This window comes from Leuciscus leuciscus (assembly GCF_965113295.1).
Source record: "Leuciscus leuciscus genome assembly, chromosome: 7".
NCBI classification, from domain to species: Eukaryota; Metazoa; Chordata; class Actinopteri; order Cypriniformes; family Leuciscidae; genus Leuciscus; species Leuciscus leuciscus.
This window is the reverse complement of record NC_138731.1, coordinates 9,306,263-9,327,640: the sequence shown is the minus strand read 5'-3', so window position 1 is coordinate 9,327,640 and position 21,378 is coordinate 9,306,263. Positions and strand designations below refer to the sequence as shown.

Sequence of the window (21,378 nt, the reverse complement as noted above, 5' to 3'; positions counted from 1 at the left end):
TTTTAAAATTATTATTTAATAATATTATTATTATTATTATTATTTTTATTTATATTGTAATAATTTCACATTAAATCTCCAGATTCAATAAACAATATAAAAACGATATAAGTACTATGATTTTTTACTTCTATGATTTTTATCGATTTCTGGGAATGAAATGTGTAATTATAACCCTTTAACACTACTTCTGTCAGGACCACTATCGTCAGTACGATTGACAGTTAGCATACAGTTTGGACTGGCGGTATGGTTCTGTTCTACGCAGCCTAGCATGGGAGAGCAGCAATAACCCCCTTTAGGGTAAACAGAACAGAACCAACATGAATGTATTGCAGATATCATTAATTCAAGATTTTAAGTACAACATAATTTGAGAATTTATTCTGATTCAAGGGCACTCAGAAGGCCAAATCCTGACTGGACGAGAGGAGGAGCTGGGGATGGAGGAGGGTAATTCGCTCCTGAGAAACGCGATAGTTGCTGATACTGGAGGAGCTTAAATATGTATACAGTGATAGGCGTCGTATTCCTATAGGTAGATGTGGATCAGCTGAGAGTCAGCTGATGCGAGCTTGACTAACGTGACCTGCCAGAACTGACGCTACGCTTGATATTATAATTGAAAGCGATCATTTTTAACATTTAATAGGCTTTTCAAATATATATAATTTTTTTATTTAATTTAAGTGAACTTAAAACAATCTTCACATTAAACCATAATAATTAGTGTCACAAGCTATTCTGTAAAGAGCAGTGAGTGATTTTTATTTTTATTTTGTTCTGTGATTAACATTAAGACACGGCAGCAGGTTTATTAGGCTGCTGTCACTTTAAGACGTGATGCACATGATGTGAAATTTGAGTTCTCTGTTGCGTCTTTATCGCGCTTGAAAGGTTTAAAAGCATTTGAATGAAGGACAGCTTGATCATAATATAACATCAAGGGATGTCAGAAAAAAACCTGATGCTGCGTTAATTGCGTTAAATAGTGTATAATATTCCTGGATTTGGCTTTAAGCAATAAATTCTTCATTCACTCTTGGAAACAAGCTGGTACTTGTTAATGAAGTGATATAAGAGCTCCTGGCAAAATCCAGTTAACACAAATGTATATTTCACCAGGAAATTAGCACATTATAAATGAGGCATTTCATAAACTCCACAGAGACTATATCAATAATTCACAAACACTGATGAGGTATTGAATAGCGTTGTTCTGAATTATACATACTGCATAAACAATACAGACTGATATACTGAGGCTAATATATCATGAATCAAGTTTTTCAATATTGATAAGTTCCTGAAATGTCGGTCTATAAAATACAATCTGTTTGATGCATTAATGTTTACCTTAAACTTATCCACCTCAGTCTTAGAGCATGTGGCATGATATGACAGCACCTATGGAAAACACACACACACACACACACACACACACACACACACACACACACACACACACACACACACACACACACACACACACACACACACACACACACACACACACACACACACACACACACACACACACACACACACACACACACAATCAATCAATCAATCAATCATCAAAGGTTCATATTTTATACATTTCTATATTTTATGTTTATGATATATACATGACAAGATCAAAACATCCCAGAGATCATTATAGAGAGTTGAATTGCATTAACCCTGACACTACAACAATTCACTGCTGCATCGCTCGCTCTGATTGGCTGCTGAGAGTCATGTGAGCGTAATGATTTTAACATCCATTCATAACATACTGACAGTCTGATTCTCAAAAGTTTACAGGTCATGCAATATTAATTTCAGCTCCGCTATAGACTGTTGATGATCTATTACAAATTAATATACTGACAATCTGGAATCCTTATGAATACGGTCATATTTATCACCGACGCCACTCCTGCATTCCTCTGGAGAATGAGAAGAGCTTGGAGAAGATAATTAATGCTCACACACACACTCCCTGCTCAGGCTGTAATGTAGTTACAAGGCTAATAAACAGCGTCCTCACTTCCGCTGCTTCATTTTCACATTCATTGCACTGTGGTTGTGGTGTCATGAGGAAAGATGTCACTATGTCTTCCTGTTTGCCTTTAAAGGGGGTTCTGTGTGTGTTAATGTGTGATGCGTGAAATGAAATCATCACTTTTTGATCAGCACTGCTTGTGTTTATGGTGGGGTTCATCACTCGGAGACCGCTATGAAAATGCTTCTGCTTTGCATTGTTCAAATTTCATACAAAACGTTTATTACAGATTATATCATCATCAGCGTGATGATTAGTGAAAAGTTGAATTGAAAAATTAACATTAATGTCAGAATTTCTTAATTTTGGTTTGTCACCATGAAATGGACGTTTTTTTTTTTTTTTTTGTGACGTATACTGTGTCTGAGTGGCGTAGCTTCTCGAAGAGGGAAAAATGACTTGATTGTTGATCTGAGTTTCATTATTATTAAATAACTAACAAATTTAAATAAATACTTTAACAAATATATTGTTCATTGTTAGATAATGTTAGTCAATGCATTAACCAACTAATAGGACCTTATTAACTTAAAAGACACATATTAAAACACACACACACACACACACACACAGACACTCACTCACTCACTCACACACACACACACACACACACACACACACACACACACACACACACACACACACACACACACACACACACACACACACACACACACACACACACAAATACAGACACACACTGACTGTCACGACTTTCTGAGAATAATAATAATAAAAACCCTTTAGACCAGATGAGTGTTTTGACTGTAAACACACCATCATCTGTTTCCAGACGATCGTTTTGTTCGATTGAAGTCGGTCGATTGAAGCTTTGAAGGTGTGGATTTATTCCTCTGTGTCCCACTGTTTCATTGTTCGATTATATTCTGCTCTTTTATAGCATTTTAAGTCAGCTTATACGTCAGTGAAGGTTTCTTGAAGCAACACAGTGATAATTTGGTATGAATTGATCATTTTCTGCCCTCTCACTGAACAGGCTGTTTTTGAGTGTGGCATCACAATTATAAAAACAGATAAGTTTCAATAAATGTTCCGAATAAACTGGAAACTAACATAGTTTGTTAGACTCTTATTTCAAAACAGCAAGGAAAATCCAGTTTTCCATGATATGATCACTTAGAGACGACTGCAGTGTGAGGTGGTTGAGTGTCAAACCTTCTCACATACCCCTTTTCCACCAAAAAAGAACTGGTTCGGAACTGGTGCTGGTTCAACTTGCAAACCTTCTCAGAACCTGTTTGTTTTTCCATTGACTAGGCAGTGGTTCCCAAACCTGTCCTGAAGGCACCCCAACACTGCACATTTTCTTTGTCTCCCTAATCAAACACATCTGATTCAACTCATCAGCTCATTATCACATGGGTTAATGAGCTGATGAGTTGAATCAGGTGTGTTTGATTAGGGAGACAAAGAAAACGTGCAGTGTTGGGGTGCCTTCAGGACAGGTTTGGGAACCACTGGACTTGAGAGCCCAGCGAACGACAACGTTACGTCACTGTGTACGTTGCCATACGTCATAGCTTTCCCAGAAACGCTTGCGCCAACTTCAAGCATAACAATTACAATGGTGGACTACATCGTCTTTCTGCAAATGTTTCTCCTGGCTTTGCGATCCTATATTGGGGTCAGAAGAAGACGTTTAGAATCTTTCTTCAATCATTCTTTCTACTAGCTAGCACTGTATTTTTAGCAATGGCGGTCACAACCTTTCCCGCGAGTTGTTGGTCACAATAACCCCGCCCCCGGCCCCCGACGTAAGCATGACGTGGTAAAAGAACGGTTCTAGTCCAGCAAAGAGTTGGTGCCGCTTTGGAACCAATTTCCCTGGCCGAGAACCGGTTCTTTGGCCGTCGAAACACAAAGAACTGGTTCGCGAGTAGGCACCGGCTCCGAACCGGCACCAGCACTGCCGAAAGGGGGTATGGTCATGAGTGAAAACAGCTCCTCCGGCTCCTCCTTAAGCTCCGCCTCTAACAGGAACTGATATTCCACCAATCACACGCTCACATCTTTGCTTGTGTTGAATCATCCTCACCAGTCATATGTTTCTAATCTAACAACCCACCAATTACAAATGTTCCAACTAATCTACAACCACTTTAGAAAAATCCTACCAATCACAGTTAAGTGTGTATCGATGTGTGTGTTTTGGAGAGACATACATCCAAAGCGACAGACTGTTTGGCCCAGGACTTCTTCACTTGGTCATACATAATGGTGTTATTGATTCCCAGTCCACAGAATATCACAAATGCCTAAAGAGAGAAAAAGAGAACGTGAAGTCACACGCAAGTCCTCAACAACCAATTTAAACATCTGAAAGTGGTTTCTAAAACTTTGTTTCAGGAGTGTTTGTGTGAATCAGAGTTCTCTTACGAGAGGTCTCTCGTACTTGCGTAAGAATATCTTACGCTAGGGGAAAACCTCTTTTCCTCGAGATATTGAAGCCAAAAATTATCCTTAATTTTGCAATAATGTAAAACGCATTGCAGCAGCATGCAGACATGGGCGAGACAGCTCGCGCGCCCATTGGCTGCTCTGCGGCAACTGCACCAGCCTATCGATAGAGGCTCCTCATGACGTCAGAACCAATGAGGGCGCTTCGCGCCCAATACGTCATGTCCCGCCGAAATCGGGTGGGGCCAGGGCTATAAATACGGCCCAGAGAGGCTGGTTTGGTCAGTTTTTTATCTCTTCAGCGGGCTCACGCATCGCTGGATCCTGAGAGGAAGCCGCGCCGTCTGATTACAAGCACCCAGCGGGATTACTCTGCATCTGAAGCTGCCGGTCGACAACTCGCCGCCTTCAGTCGCCGTTCCTGCTGACGCTTTCCGGCGTACATATCCTTTTCTCTGTTACTGTGTTTTGTGTATGTGTGTGTGTTCGCCGCCGCGACACACACTCTCATTGCACTAAAAGAGCCGGACGTCTTTTTCAAGACGCCCCTTTTTCCCCCCAACCCGCAAAGCTCGCCGGTGCGCCCGCTTGCCTTGCCTGCTTGGAGGATGATACCTGCTCTCCCTCTGTTCGAGCCGCGCAAACCGCGCCGTTCACAGGGGATGTCAGGAGCGGACGGTCACGGGGCTAGCTTTCTCTCTCCCTCTGTTCGAGCCGCGCAAAATGCGCCGTTCACAGGGGAGGCTGGAAGCGGACGGTCGGGGTTAGTTTTTCTTTACGTACAAGAAAGCTACCCTGCCTCTGCGCCCCATTCACGCGTCAATCATGACGCTCTTATATGCTCGTGCATCTGAAAGCCTTTGTGTTCCCCCCCTGTGGCTCAGTGGCGGAATTTTTGTTTTTTCACACGAGAGACCGGGGTTCGAATCTCGGTCTGACGGCAGATTAATTATGCCTCCAATGCTTCGCTCTGTCAGTTCCCTGAAAGGCGACTGCAGATGTGCATTTTGCAGCCAACGAGCGCCTTGTACAACCCGCTCGCCTGCACCCAAACACCGTTTCTATGGTTCCCGTGCGTCACTGGCGAAAGGAGAAAAGAGCGTTAAAATGTCCCGCCGCGGCTGGGCCGAATTCTATTTCTCATACATTTCTCATTCCCCTCTGAAGTTCAGGCGACTGGAAATGTCATACTGCAGTGAGCGAGCCTGTTGTAATGCACGCACGCCTGCAGACAAACGCCAGCATGTTGACGCTCTCTGTTTCTATGGCAACTTCTCGCTCGTTCAGTTCCAGTAAATGCGACTGTTCCAGTGTATTCTGCAGTAAACGAGTCGGCGACACAGCCCGCTTGCCTGCACACAAACGCCGCTTTACGGCTACCCAGATAAATCCCATAGAGTGTATTTTCTGGTGTTCCGGCCACGGCCGATGGTGTTATGAGTGTGGACGAAATGCCCACTGCCCAGTGCTCATTCCTACACAGAAACACAGGTTTCTCTGATAATACTCGCGCTATATAAAAGCCTTTGTGTCTTCCCCTGTGACCCAGTGGCAGATTCTCAGATTTTCACGCGAGAGACCCGTGTTTGATCCCGGGTCTACCGGCAAAAAAAAAAAAAAAAAAAAAAAATGTTTATGCCGTCAATGCTCCCTCTGTCAGTTCCCTGAAAAGGCGACTGCAGATGTGTATTTTTGCAGCCAACGAGCGCGTTGTACAACCCGCTCGCCTGCACCCAAGCACCGTTTCTATGGTTTCCGTGCCACTACCTCCATTCTCACACATTTCTCTGGAAATGTCAATATTGCAGTGGACGAGCCTACTGTAATACACGCACACCTGCAAACAAACGCCAGCATGTTGACGCTCTCTGTTTCTATGGCAACTTCTCGCTCGTTCAGTTCCAGTAAATGCGACTGTTCCAGTGTATTCTGCAGTAAACAAGTCGGCGACACAGCCCGCTTGCCTGCTCACAAACGCCGCTTTACGGCTACCCAGATAAATCCCATAGAGTGTATTTCCTGGTGTTCCGGCCACGGCCGATGGTGTTATGACTGTAGACGAAATGCCAACTGCCCAGTGCTCATTCCTACACAGGAACACAGCCCGTCGCACAGGGCTCGCGCACATGAAATCGACCCAGATCGATTGCGCATTAAATGTGGTAAATGTGCCCACTGCCCAGTGCCCACAAACACTACGTTCTGCATGTCTCAAGGTTTCTGCAAAACGAAACCAACATGCATTCGCTCTGCTCAGGCAGACAATGCTCTCAGTGTTGTAAATGTGCCCGCTATCCCACGCCCACATTCACACATAGACATGACAGGTCTTACGGGACTCGCCCAGCCCTCCCCCTCTCGGTTGACCACCGCAGAGGAGTCGAGCGCGGGCAATCTGCCCGCTGTTATCAGCGCGCCCCCTGCCTCAAATGTCATAAGCGCGACGCTTATGTTGCAGCACACTGAAGCCCCTCTGTCGCTGAGCGACCAGAGCGCGCTTCGCATTCAACCCCTAGCCATTCGTGCAAACGCATGGGCAAGGCTACCCGGGGTTTCGAAGTGGGTGCTAGACATTATAGAAAGAGGCTATTCGCTACAGTTCGGTCGACGCCCGCAACGCAGAGCGGCGCGAATCGATACTACGGTGAAAAAGGAAGTAGCACACCTACTTCGGGCCGAAATAGCGAAGTTACTGAGCAAAGGGGCTATAGAACCCCTATCACAAGCTCAGAGCGAAGGGGGCATGTACAGCAGATATTTTCTGGTACCCAAAAAAGACGGGGGTCTCAGACCCATTTTTAGATCTAAGACGACTAAACAAAGCACTTCTGAAACGACGGTTCAGAATGCTCACGACCAAGAAAATCCTCTCGCAAATTTGCCAAGGGGACTGGTTCATGTCGTTAGATCTGAAAGATGCTTATTTTCAAATACAAATAGCGTCACGTCACAGGCGAATTTTGAGATTCGCCTTCGAGGGCCAGGCATATCAGTACACAGTCCTGCCATTTGGCCTATCCCTGGCACCTCGCGTATTCACGATGTGCATGGATGCAGCGCTCGCACCCCTCAGGCTCCGAGGCATACGAGTGCTGAATTATTTGGACGATTGGCTGGTTCTAGCTCGATCACAGTCGGAGCTCATAGAACACAGGACCATATTACTCGATCACCTCGAGAATTTAGGTCTCACAGTCAATTGGGCAAAGAGTTCACTGTCTCCCAGTCAGAAAATATCTTTTCTGGGCACAGATCTGGACTCGCTGTCTATGACAGCACAGCTGTCGCCGCAGCGCAGACTAAGTATTCAGCGCATGACAGAGATTTTTCGCCACGGCGCTTATTTAGTCCCGCTCAAAAAGCTTCAAAGGATGCTGGGTCTCATGGCTTCAGCATCCTCAGTGCTTCAGCTGGGTCTGCTTTGCATGTGCCCGCTGCAGTATAGGTTGAAAGCGCGCGCCGCGCAGAGCTTGGACCTCCGGTCTCGCGCGCCTCAAGGTCGATCAGAAATGCGTCGCAGCTCTGAAACCTTGGACAGTGACCGACTGGTACCGGTCAGGTGTAAGCCTGGGGACTTCCTCGAGTGTGAAGGTGGTGTCTACGGACGCCTCAACCTCGGGATGGGGAGCGCTGCTCGAGGGCAGACCGTTATTTGGCCAGTGGTCAGAACGGGAAAAGCTTCTGCATATAAACTGCCTGGAAATGATGGCAGTCGACAACGCGCTGATGCGCTTTTGTCCTCAGATAAAAAGACACCACGTCTTGGTCCGTTCGGACAACATGTCAGTGGTGGCTTATATAAATCACCAAGGAGGTATCAGATCCAGAATCCTTCACAGGCTGACGGAACGCCTCCTGGTCTGGGCTCAGCACAATCTGCGCTCGCTCAGGGCAGCGCATGTGCCCGGCCATCTGAATGTGGGACCAGACAGACTGTCCAGAAACAATCTGCCGACAGGAGAATGGTCTTTACATCCACAGACAGTCAAAATGCTATGGAGGATATTTGGCAGAGCGGAAATAGACCTATTTGCGTCTCAAGAGAATGCTCATTGTCAGGAATTCTTCTCCAAGAGCAGGGATGCGCTGGCCCCGCTGCCCGCTCTATGCGTTTCCCCCTGTCACGCTCCTACCCCAGGTGTTAGAGCGAATCAGGGAGAGCGGATGCCCAGTGCTACTCGTCGCTCCATTTTGGACAAACCAAGTCTGGTTTCCAGTCCTGATGCAGCTGACGAGTACCGCCCCGTGGCCGATACCGGTGAGGAGGGATCTCCTCTCGCAGGCGAACGGCTCGATCTGGCATCCTCGCCCGGAGCTTTGGTCCCTACATGTGTGGGCCATCAACGGGTACCTGTTAACCTCCCAGCGGGAGTGTTAAACACGATCACGCAGGCTAGAGCTCCATCTACGAGGCGGCTCTATTCCTCAAAATGGTCTGTGTTCACTAGCTGGTGTACAGCGAGTGGCACTTCACCCTCACGCTGTGGGGTGCCGGAGGTTCTCTCCTTTTTACAAGAGCTTCTGGATAAGGGCAGAACCCCATCCACGCTCAAAGTTTATGTGGCAGCCATAGCAGCGTTCGCTGAACCACCGCTTGGCCAGTCATTAGGAAGGAACAATCTGGTCATTCGCTTCCTTAGAGGAGCTAAGAGGCTGAACCCTCCCAGACCACCCTCAGTTCCCGTTTGGGACCTTTCCACGGTTCTGGAAGCCATGAAAGGTGCCCCATTCGAGCCAATACGGTCAATAGACCTGAAACTCTTGTCTTTCAAAACAGTGTTTCTTCTGGCTCTCGCTTCAGTGAAGCGCATAGGGGATTTGCAAGCACTCTCAGTGATCGCGACGTGTATGGAGTTTGGGCCGAATGACTCGAGAGTCATACTCAAACCAAAGCACGGATATGTTCCTAAATCCCTCAACACACCGTTTAGGGCACAGGTTATCTCCCTGTCGGCCCTGCCGGTATCTGAAGAGGAAGGGGATGCAGGCTTCCTTTGCCCGGTCAGGGCGTTAAGAGCCTATGTGTCTCGCTCATCTGTTTTCAGACAGACGGAGCAGCTCTTTGTTTTGTTCAGCGGACGTTCTAAGGGACTAGCTGCATCAAAACAGAGTCTATCCAGATGGATAGTTGATGCTATAGCGCTAGCTTACACATCCAAGGGCCTGCAATGCCCGATAGGTGTCAAAGCGCACTCCACAAGAGGCATGGCCTCGTCGTGGGCTTGGTCCAGTGGGATTGCCTTGCAAGATATCTGTATGGCGGCAGGCTGGGCCTCCCCGTCTACATTTATAAGGTTTTATAACCTCGAGGTTCCCGCTTTGCAAGCTAGGTTGCTCTCGGTTTAATTTTTCAGTATTGCCCGCCCGATTCTATCGGCTCGGGATGCTGAAACTGCTAGAGCGTCGATCACTGATCGCCTATATACTTCTGTGGGCAATACGTTAGTCCCCCATATTTACCAGTCCAGGCTGAGTTCGCCCTGGCTGTGTGGAACACTTGATATAATATGCTCTTATCAGAGCTCAATGTTACAGGAATGATGCTATTCTAGCCCCTCTTCCCGGATTCTCTGTGAGTCCCTTGTGATTAAGCACTGTATGAGCCCCGGGCACCTGCCCTTGGGACGTTAGTGTTATGTCTCAAGCACGCACGGCGTTTTACATTGTGTTCCCCTAGCGTAAGATATTCTTACGCAAGTACGAGAGACCTCTCGTAAGAGAACGTACTCGGTTACTAACGTAACCTCGGTTCTCTCTAGAAGAGGGAACGAGTACTTGCGTATCTTGCCGTGCATGCGTCATGTTCTGATTCGCTTCAGCGATGAAAAAAACTGACCAAACCAGCCTCTCTGGGCCGTATTTATAGCCCTGGCCCCACCCGATTTCGGCGGGACATGACGTATTGGGCGCGAAGCGCCCTCATTGGTTCTGACGTCATGAGGAGCCTCTATCGATAGGCTGGTGCAGTTGCCGCAGAGCAGCCAATGGGCGCGCGAGCTGTCTCGCCCATGTCTGCATGCTGCTGCAATGCGTTTTACATTATTGCAAAATTAAGGATAATTTTTGGCTTCAATATCTCGAGGAAAAGAGGTTTTCCCCTAGCGTAAGATATTCTTACGCAAGTACTCGTTCCCTCTTCTAGAGAGAACCGAGGTTACGTTAGTAACCGAGTACGTTACTATAGTTATGATTTAAGTTATAATAACAAAACAATATGTAATACAAATGCTTTACTGATGCTGGGGATCAATTTATGAAGTTATATTACACATACACCTGTATATTGCATGGATCATCTATATGTAATATATAATATGCATTTTACTATTACATTAGGTGGAGGGGTACATGTGCCACAGGACCAGCTTACAGCGAACACCGAACCTCTTTCACTGCAAGGGTCTCAGAGCGGTTTGAGAGAATTATGACTTTTGTGTATGCTCCAAATGAACTCATGTTTGATGGACAGATAGCTATGCATTCATAAGGATATCTCACAGATGATTCATATCATACCTCAAACAGCCTCTGATCTAAATCATCAAACGGTTTCCCATCCAACCTGTTCAAGACCTGAGCCACACCTGCAACACACATGAAGACAGTCAGATTGCATGTTGTTTTTACGGCCCATGAGGTTCTTTAAAGCACAGTAATGCATTGCAGATGAAGGCTTCAATCTGTATTTTAGTGCAGGAGTCAGGAATCTCTTCCTTGCCGCACTTCTAATCTCTCTCTCTCTCTCTCTCTCTCTCTCTCTCTCTCTCTCTCTCTCTCTCTCTCTCTCTCTCTCTCTACATGGATAATTAAACAGTGTGCTGTGTTTTAGTATGCAATTAGAATGATTGTTCCTTTAAGTGCAAACCCTCCCCCTGTTCACACACCTAACACCTCCCCCATCCTCGCTGTCTCATTATAGTCAATCATAAATGTAGAGCTTGCATTGCAGGGTCTACCATAACACTTCTCATAATTACAACATTTATATCACATGGCGAAGCCTGTTCGCCTGAAAGCCCACTGAAATGTGCCGGGCAATAAAAAACATTTCAAGTAATCTAAAACCACAAGTGGTGTCCAGTCATCATCAGGAGTTATACTGTGTATTTAATTCATCTCTAAGCTGATTTTGGATGTTTTGGGATACCGCTCGCTCAGTGCATCTGCATAGTATATACTGAGTCATATTTTAAAAACAGTGAAACTGTAAGCATTAGGCAATGATAAATGTTCCAAACAGTAAATGTGTTGTACAGTGAGAGGTGCCTAGTTATCGTCTCATATCATAAAATCATAAAAATGCTAATTTTGCATGAAAGAAATGAAGAAATGTTGTTAGCAATGTAAAACCATAAAAATAAACATTTTATTCTACGTATTCTACATAGAAGTTTGAGCCAAATGTTGTTTGCTTGTTTGTGTAGTAGAATATCGTTCAGTGGGTATGGAATTGTATTGTATTAAATATTATATGTATTTTACACACACACACAACATACCTGTCAACATTTATTAAATAAATTAAATAAAAACACATTAAAAAAATTATTAAAACTTTTATTACATAAACAGAAGCACTGCACAGCAGTTAAACACTATGGTTGTGGTGTGTGTAATGTAACATGTACAGTGCGATTGTGCCATTGTGATTTAATGTGCTGAGTAAAGTCATTTTTCCCACCGTTGTCCGTGTCCGATTTTAAAATCAGTGCGACACACTTTGCAAAAGGCGTGGGTGTTGTCGATATGGCTTTGAGATATGAAATTAAATTCTTCCGTCCAGCTATTGTTAAATTTACATGTATATTTCGTTTTTTTCGCCGGACCACCACCAGAGTCTTCTCCTCCCATTTCTACCATTTAGGATTTTAGGCATTTAGGACATGACAAAACACTTAACCAACTCATGGCCCATTTCTATTGGCTGGGCATTCGTGGAGATGTTCGCCGGTGGTGTGCGGCATGTCCCAAATGTCAGTTAGTGAGCTCTCCGGCCATCTCAAAGGTGACATTGCACCCTCTGTCCCTAATCAAGGTCCCCTTCGAAAGAATTGGCATTGATCTCGTCATGCCATTAGATCGGTCAGCATAGCTGACATCGCTTTGCATAAGTCATCGTGGACTATGCAACTCGATACCCGGAGGCGGTGGCACTCCGTAACATCTCTGCAAAGTTACCTCCCGGATGGGAATACCGAAAGAGATTCTCACCAACCAAGGCACAACATTCATGTCACGAACACTCGATGAGCTTTACGAACTATAGGGACCCTTTATGGTAACATGGCGAGATAGGGATGTTGACTATGAGGTTGTGCGACCGAACAGCAGAGGGGCAAAACAGATCTACCATCTCAACCTCCTAAAACCATGGAGGGAAGAGAACTCTGTTCAGTTGGCCACGGTCACGAAAGAATGCGAGGAGCTTAGGCTCGAGGTGAATTTAAAACCGAACGCATTCAATCCGGTCCCTTGTGGAGAGCACCTCCCGCCGTGCCAACTGGCCAAGATTAAGTACAGCGTGAGTTCGCAGATGTGTTGTCACCTCTTCTCATAGAACACCACACTGAAACATATACAGGAGTCATGGTGCGTTCCCGACCCTATAGATTTCCAGAATACAAAAATTAAATTGTGAGGGTCGTATTAGAGGTGATGCTCGAAATGGGTGTAATAGCAGAGTCACACAGTGAATGGTCCAGCCCGATAGTCTTAGTGCCTAAGACGGACGACTCGACCAGATTCTGTGTTGAATACCGCAAAGTAAATGCGGTCTCCAAGTTTGATGCTTATCCCATGCCTCTAGTTGATGAATCGCTCGACCGGTTAGGCACTGTTCGATCTGACACAACACTGAATTTGAAGAAAGGGTATTGGTAAATCGCCTTGACGGAAATGTCTTGAGAGAAAACGGCTTTTTCCACCCCGTTCAGTTAACACCAGTTTGTTACGCTTCTGTTCGGGTTGTTCGGGGCTCCCGCCCTATGGACTGGGTCTTACGGCCGCACCAAACGTATGCTGCCGCATACCTTGATTATATCATAATATACAGTAATGATTGGCAGCGGCATGTGCAACGCCTAAGAGCGGTCCTGAGGTCGCTGCACGCAGCAGGGCTCACAGCAGACCCGAAGAAGTGTGCAATTGGAAGGGTGGAAGTATGGTATCTGAGGTTCCACTTGGGTCATGGGCAGGTGTGGCCCCAAATTGACAAGACCACACCAAAATGGGAGTGAGAACGTTTTCTGGGCTGGTTGGCTATTTCAGGCAGTTTATACCTAACTATTTGGACGTCATCAGCCCCCTGACTGATCTCACTAAGAGAGCTTCAGACCCGATGGACGGAGCAGTGTCAACAGGCTTTTACCCAAGTGAAGGCTGCACTATATGGCGGACCAGTATTGCATTCCTCTAATTTTTCTCTCCCTTTTGTCTGGCAGGCGGATGCATCGGACGGGGGGCTGGGAGCCATTTTGTCCTCCAAGTGGTGGAGGGGGAGGAGCGCCCCCTGCTGTATATTAGTCGTAAGCTCTCGATAAAGGAGAGACTAAATACAGCACGATCGAGAAGGAATGGCTGGCCATCAAGTAAGCGGTCCTCACTGTCCATTACTACCTGTTGGGATGGGCTTTCACTTTCTGTTCGGACAATGCCATGGTCCAATGGCTACACCGCATGAAGGATGCCAACGCACGGATCTCCCGTTGGTATCTGGCTTTGCAACCATATGAATTCCAGGTGGTCCACAGGCCAGGGCTGCAGATAGCTGTCGCAGACTTCCCAGCATGAGTTGGTCAGTGGGGGTATGTGGAGTATACACAGCATATACTGCTGTGGAAGAGGGGGCATGGTTTGACAGCTGCTGCAGGTGGAGAGCAAGTGCGGGGGAATTGAATGGTAAGGTAAATGCCTCTGGTTAATGAGAACTAAGTGTTTGCACTTTGCAGTGAGTCGAGAGATGGGTGATAAGGAGCAGCGTGAGTGCAGAGAAGCGGCTGCCTTGGGAGTGAGCTGTGCACGTGGAAACCGTGTTAAAGAGCTTTGCGTGCAGAAATCTGAGTTGCTGCTGAGCCCTCATGCTATATTTTTGTTTGCTTAAATGAAGTGTATGAATACATTACGTGAGCTGCACAGCCATTCTCTGACCCCTGTCTCCTTCATACCACTACAAGTTTAAGCTTTGCCACAACTGCATACTATAAAAATAGTAGTATCCTGAAATCCATTCTGAACATATCCAAGGATTTCAAAAAGACTATAGTATATACAGTATATAGATATAAAATATTTCCTTTGTGGACTGAAGTTTCACAGACAAGAGATATAGATGAGTTCTCTCCTCATAGTGCTGAAATTTCTCACACTTGCTTCAAACACAATTTGAGAAAAAGGAAAACTGGTTCTGAAACTACGGCAGAGATGAAGAAAGCAAGAGAAGAATCTTTTGAATGAATTAAGACATCCTTGACTCCTGCTTCTACTGGCTGTTTGTGCTCATAATGACTTTTGGTCCCTGGCAGAAACTTCCCACACACACACACACATCCACCCACGCACACACACACACACACTGCGCTCTGCAGCAGCACACACACACACACACACACACACACACACACACACACACACACACACACACACACACACACACACACACACACACACACACACACACACACACACACACACACACACACACACACACACACACACACTGATCTGGCACAGATACATTTAAACAGACATTATCATACATACACATGTTTGTTTGTCCTCCATTTGCTCACACATAAGGTAGTACAACACCGCAGAACCGGGGACATCAATACATATATACTATATGTAGTGCAACACCAGTGGTTCATTGGATAACTTACCTATGATTTGGTGGTTACTGTTCCAGATAGGGACACACAGGACAGATCTAATATGGAAGCCAGAGAACTGATCTGCCTGAAAACAAACACTTGTCATCACATCAAAAAACAAATGATCTGACTAGAAGCTTGTGAGGAGAAGCGAGCAAAAATATGAGATTGTCTGAAGACACAGTGTTATATAATTTTGTGCTGCTAGCATTTAGAAGACACACAAGAGCCGACAGAGGTCCAAGGTCTTCTGCAGAGCAGAAGTCTCTCTCAACCTTAATCAGGCTCTTTAAAAGGAATATTCTGGGTTAAATACAACTGTGGCTCTTCCTGTAGCATCCGTAATCTATGGAAGCTTGTTTCCGCCACAGAATAAAACATTTTTGAAGATAATTGCGACTTTTTATCTCACAATTGCGAGTTAACATCTCACAATTCTGACTTTATAACACGCAATTGCGACTTTATATCAAAATTGCGTGTTATAAAGTCAGAATTGCGCGATATAAACATGCAATTCTGAAAGAAAGAAAAATAGAATGACGACTTTATATCACCCAATTCTGACTTTATAACACACAACTGCGACTTTATATCATTTACATTTAGTCATTTAGCAGACGCCTTTATCCAAAGCGACTTACAAATTAGGACTAAATTCAGCGAGTCATCATAAAGAGGCAAAAGCAACAACAACGCAGGAAGTGCTCAAAATACGAAGTTCAGGTATTATTCAGAGTAGCATAAGCCTGATAAGTGATGTTTCAAAGGGAAAGGAATGTTTTTTTTTTGTTGTTTTTTTTGTTTTGTTTTATCAAGCTATTCTGACTTTATAACACACAATTGCGACTTTATATCATGCAATTCTGACTTTATAACACACAACTGCGACTTTATATCAAGCTATTCTGACTTTATAACACACAATTGCGACTTTATATCATGCAATTCTGACTTTATAACACACAACTGCGACTTTATATCATGCAATTCTGACTTTATAACACACAATTGCGACTTTATATCATGCAATTCTGACTTTATAACACACAATTGCGACTTTATATCATGCAATTCTGACTTTATAACACACAACTGCGACTTTATATCACCCAATTCTGACTTTATAACACACAACTGCGACTTTATATCACCCAATTCTGACTTTATAACACACAACTGCGACTTTATATCAAGCAATTCTGACTTTATAACACACAACTGCGACTTTATATCAAGCAATTCTGACTTTATAACACACAACTGCGACTTTATATCAAGCAATTCTGACTTTATAACACACAACTGCGACTTTATATCATGCAATTCTGACTTTATAACTCACAATTATGACTTTATATCACGCAATTCTGACTTTATAACTCACAATTATGACTTTATATCATGCAATTCTGACTTTATAACACACAATTGCGACTTTATATCATGAAATTCTGACTTTATAACTCACAATTATGACTTTATATCACGCAATTCTGAGATAAAAAAATCTGAATTGTGAGATAAAAAGTCGCAATTACCTTTTTTATTTTTTTTATTCTGTGGCGCAAACAAGCTTCCATAGCTGGAAGATTCCTGCCGGCTCTGTAGGAAAGGGCTGAAAACTATTTTTAAAGAATGGAGGACCACAGGTGCCACTTAAAAATAAAATGAATCAATCAATTTTTATCATCAATTATGAATTAAAAATTTTAAAATTCAAATGTTCAAATAAATAGATATTAAATTCTCATTTAAAATAATTGAAATAAATCGAATGTGTCAATAAAACATTGTCCATCTAAAAACTGTTTTGAAATGATTGATTTTAAGTGGCAATCATAGGCCTCAATAGTTAAATACTGTTTACATGGAGCAACTGCATCATTAGCACATCAACACAAAGTTCATTCGCCCAGAATTTACAGATTACTTAATACCATTTTTACTAAATAATTCATGTAAGTGCTTTAAAAAACAAACTGCATGTCTGCTTTTAAATCCTCCGGTACACTTGACCCATTAACACCCACTGTAAAAACTAAGGGACATGTAAAAGTTATAATGGTAATAAAGTTTAAGACTTTTTAAAACCCAGAATACTCAGCCAGGCTTATGCCATGTAACAGGCTTTATTAATTTATATATTGCTTACTTCAGCGTCGAAGCGTGGGTCTTGGTAGGCATCACTGATATTCACAGGAAGCCCAGTGGAAGCGACCAGCTCTGCAATGCTGTTATTAATCAGCCAATCAGAATAGGATGATTTGTCCATGCTGTCCTTGAAACTGTGGACAAGACAAAGAGGAAATGATGCGTGCTGCTATGTGTAACCAATCACTTTTACTATTGCTCATACTTGGGCTTGCATTTAAACCCTACACCCTCATTATTAAATTTGTGTACAAATCCTGTGCCGTTTGAGCTTTTGTCATGGAAAAATGTCTCTAATTAATATTTAATAATATCTAATTAAAATATTAAAACGTGATTTGAAACAGTGATTTGAAACGTGATTTGAAATGTACGCAAATTCAGAGTAACTGGGACATCAATAGCATCTCAATGGCAATTTACTGAATTCATCCCCAAGTAAAACTTTTCATTTGGTGTTATTACAAAGTGGACCTTTTGAAAGAGTAGTGTGTGTTAAGGAATATAGTCATGAAATGTACTCATGAAAATTGCGTACATAGCCTATGTCACTCGCTCATGCGTGTTTATTTGGGAGATGGCGAGAACTGAGGGATTTCAAATGGTGTAAAAGCGACGTGGAGATGATGGTGTTTTTATTACTCAATAGGTGATTAAGGTGTTTTACTGAACTGTTTTATAGATTTCCATATGTAGCTCTCTAACAGAGTTCATTGTAAAGCATTATCTACTGTACTGTAAAGGGTCATTTCATTATGGTTGAGTACATTTATTTTTAAGGAAGTACCATGTCTATAAATGGGTAAAGCTACAGTAAAGTCTTCTTCTTCATTTAGTCAGCTTGAGATCCTTTCCATCTAAACTAGTTATATCTTTTAAGTCTACTAGTGAATGTTTTATGGTCAATAACCATATTCATCTGCACAGTCACGCAGAGCCGAAGCACAACCAAAACAACGTTCTTCCGCAAAATGCATGCAGTTTTGTTACAAGTACAGCTGTTATATACTGTATATAAAATATACTTGAACTAAAAATGCAAAAAATCTGCAGATCTCATCTGGGCCTCATTGTTGCCGTGTGAACAGCTGTCACTAAACAGTAAAAAAGTTTTGGGTTATTTTTTTAACCCAACCGTTGGGTTACACATATTGGGTCACTATGTTGGGTTATTTTCCAAAAATGTTGGGTCATTCTCAAAATCATTGGGCATTTTCTGTAATAACCCGGCTGTTGGGTTAATTACGCAGGTTGTATGTAAACTTGTGTATTTTGAATTTATGTACACAATTATGTGTATTTACATTAAATTCTGGACTGAAAATATAAATTTGTTCAGACAAATTTAACAATCTGTATTTGAAAAGTGTGTTTTATTTATTAAAATAATGTCATAAATACAAATAAATAGTTAACTGTTTGATTACTTTTAACCCAACTGGCTTTTAACCAAATGCATTGGGTTAAAATAACCCACAGTTGGAAAGGTGCAATACCACCCAATAGTTGGGTTACTCGTTGGGTTACTTTTAACCCAACATTATTAAGTAAGTAGAACTCAGGGTGGTGCTCACTTCAATTACGCAAACGTAGGATGGTTCGGACACTAATTATAATGTAAAAAAAGACCTGCTGGGATAAGGGGGTGGAATTAAATGCAAATTCGGACGAGAAAATCGAACAAAATGTGAAGAGAGCCTTAGACGCTTGCATGAAGAGCTGGAGGAGCTGACTCGCTGTTCGCAATGCCATTCCCTCTACAGTCATTTACAGCTAACGAACTTTCCTCTGCATTTCAGTGAGGCTCTATAGAGCCTGCAACAGCAATGAGAAGTTAACACTCCGACTCTCATAAACGCCCACGTGCAGCAGAGACACAGTCCTAAATGATGTAGCTTCCCTCTCTCTTTTAATCTCTCTCACGTGGTACATTTCAGGCTCTCGTGCTCTAGGCTGAGAGAGTCTGATCAAACACACTCTCGATCACACCCCAAAGATCACACATGATTAACGGCACTGCGAGCTGCTGTCTGAGGAAATGCCAGAATCAAAGGGATGAATGAGAGCGTGTGAATGTGTGTAACTGAGATCTGCACGTGTGTTGTGTGTATGTTGCGTTCGTGTGCGTCTGGGTGAGCAGTGGAGATGCGTCTCTCTCTCTCTCTCTCTCTCTCTCTCTCTCTCTCTCTCTCTCTCTCTCTCATTTGGCCTCGAGCTGTTTCAAATCATTCTTACATAATGGCTCCGGCTGTACCTTTAGAGAAGCCAACACAGAGGATGAAATCACTAAATAACATACATAAAACCCCTATATACCCCTATAAACATATATTACTGTGGATGACAGTAATATATAACACTGAAGCTGTATAATTTCACAGCTGTGATATATATATATATATATATATATATACTGTATATAATAATAATAATAATAATACATTTTATTTATTTGGCGCCTTTCTGGACACTCAAGGTCGCCTCACAAAAAGGTGCATTAGAACAAACTAAAAACTAACTAGGGTAAAAACTAGCATAAAACAGGTTAAAATACATCAGGTAAAAACAAATTTTGTTATAACTTTTGTTTATACAGTATATATGAAGAGTTCAGATGCAAAAGCCTCTAAATGCCATCTGAAATTTTCTTATAGAATGATCATTTTTACCAAGCTCGTATATTTAAATTCAATAATTTCACTTAAATGGCAATGAAGATTACCTATTAATTGTCATTTAAGTGAAATTACTGAACTTAAATATACGAGCTTGATAAAAATGATCATTCTATAAGAAAATTGCAGATGGCATTTAGAGGCTTTTGCATCTGAACTCTTCATATATATATATATTTTTTTTTTTCAGTGTTACAAGTTTATGTTCATATAATCCTTTAGTAAAACTGAGTGTGAAACTAGATTTACACTTTAGCTAAATTTACTTAAATGCATGTTAATTGCAATTAAATGAAAATGCATTGTAGTTTAAATTTATTAAATGCAATTAGCTGAACATTAGAGTGTATTTTTACCTAATTCATGTAAGTAGGAGATAGGAGGTATCAGACTCAAGAGAGAGATGGATGAATAACACAACAGGTGAGTATAGACCATAAACAATGTGCAGTGCAAGTATAATGCTTCAGTTCTTATGTTTGCAGGTGACGATAGAGGATGTAACTTCAAATTTTAAGTATATCCACACACAACTATTGGTTGTTGTTAGAGTGACTGAATAACAAATAATGTCTTTGTATTTCAGGGATAGCGGAAACACTGGATCTCTCTCTCTCTCTTTCTCTCTCTTCCGCTGGAGCTGGAGAACAGACAAGGGAACAAGGAAACAGGAACTTGGAGAAATCGCAGGAGGTAAATATCTCAGGGAAGTTGACAGGTAAGTAATCCCTAATCCTTGTCGTAGACCAGACAATGAGTGTGACTGAAGCTACGTCAACATTCATCTGGATAGAAATGAGTTTTCGTTTAAAAACTCTCTCCGTCCACACTACCGTTTTCAAGCGTTTTCCAAAAGTTTCTTACCCACACTGAAACTTCAGAAAATGCAGAATTCACCTTACAGTGCATGCGTAAACCCTCACAAAAGCTCACTGAGATGATACAGACAGGACAAGACAATCAAGTTATCACGCAACTCTTCTGGCATGATCATTTTATTTCGCAAAATATCGTCTTGGTTACGAGTGGTAACCCTTGTTACATGAAGGAGGGAACAGAGACGAATAGGAATCTTGCCAGAAAGCCAATCTACTTTGAGTGTAACTAAATGAGCCAATGAACACTGGCATGCAATCATCTGCAGCAGCTGCTCTGCCTCGCAGTGCAGGTATACAATGAGCAGAAGGTGCATTGCATTTTTAGTTTTTTGCTGCTC

The 21,378-nt window shown here is 42.9% G+C and overlaps 1 protein-coding gene across 2 annotated transcripts in view; it reads right to left on the bottom strand.

Annotated features, from left to right (window-relative positions):
- pde11a (phosphodiesterase 11a) overlaps positions 1–21,378 on the bottom strand; it is a 100,065-nt gene that overhangs the window by 40,375 nt on the left and 38,312 nt on the right. For both annotated transcript variants that reach the window (XM_082176089.1, XM_082176088.1), the window contains exons 6-10: positions 17,489–17,621; positions 15,343–15,418; positions 10,982–11,049; positions 4,231–4,323; positions 1,357–1,407 (exon numbers count right to left, since the gene is read on the bottom strand). In XM_082176089.1, the coding sequence (XP_082032215.1) occupies positions 1,357–1,407; positions 4,231–4,323; positions 10,982–11,049; positions 15,343–15,418; positions 17,489–17,621 (421 nt within the window). The remainder of the gene's footprint in view (positions 1–1,356; positions 1,408–4,230; positions 4,324–10,981; positions 11,050–15,342; positions 15,419–17,488; positions 17,622–21,378) is intronic.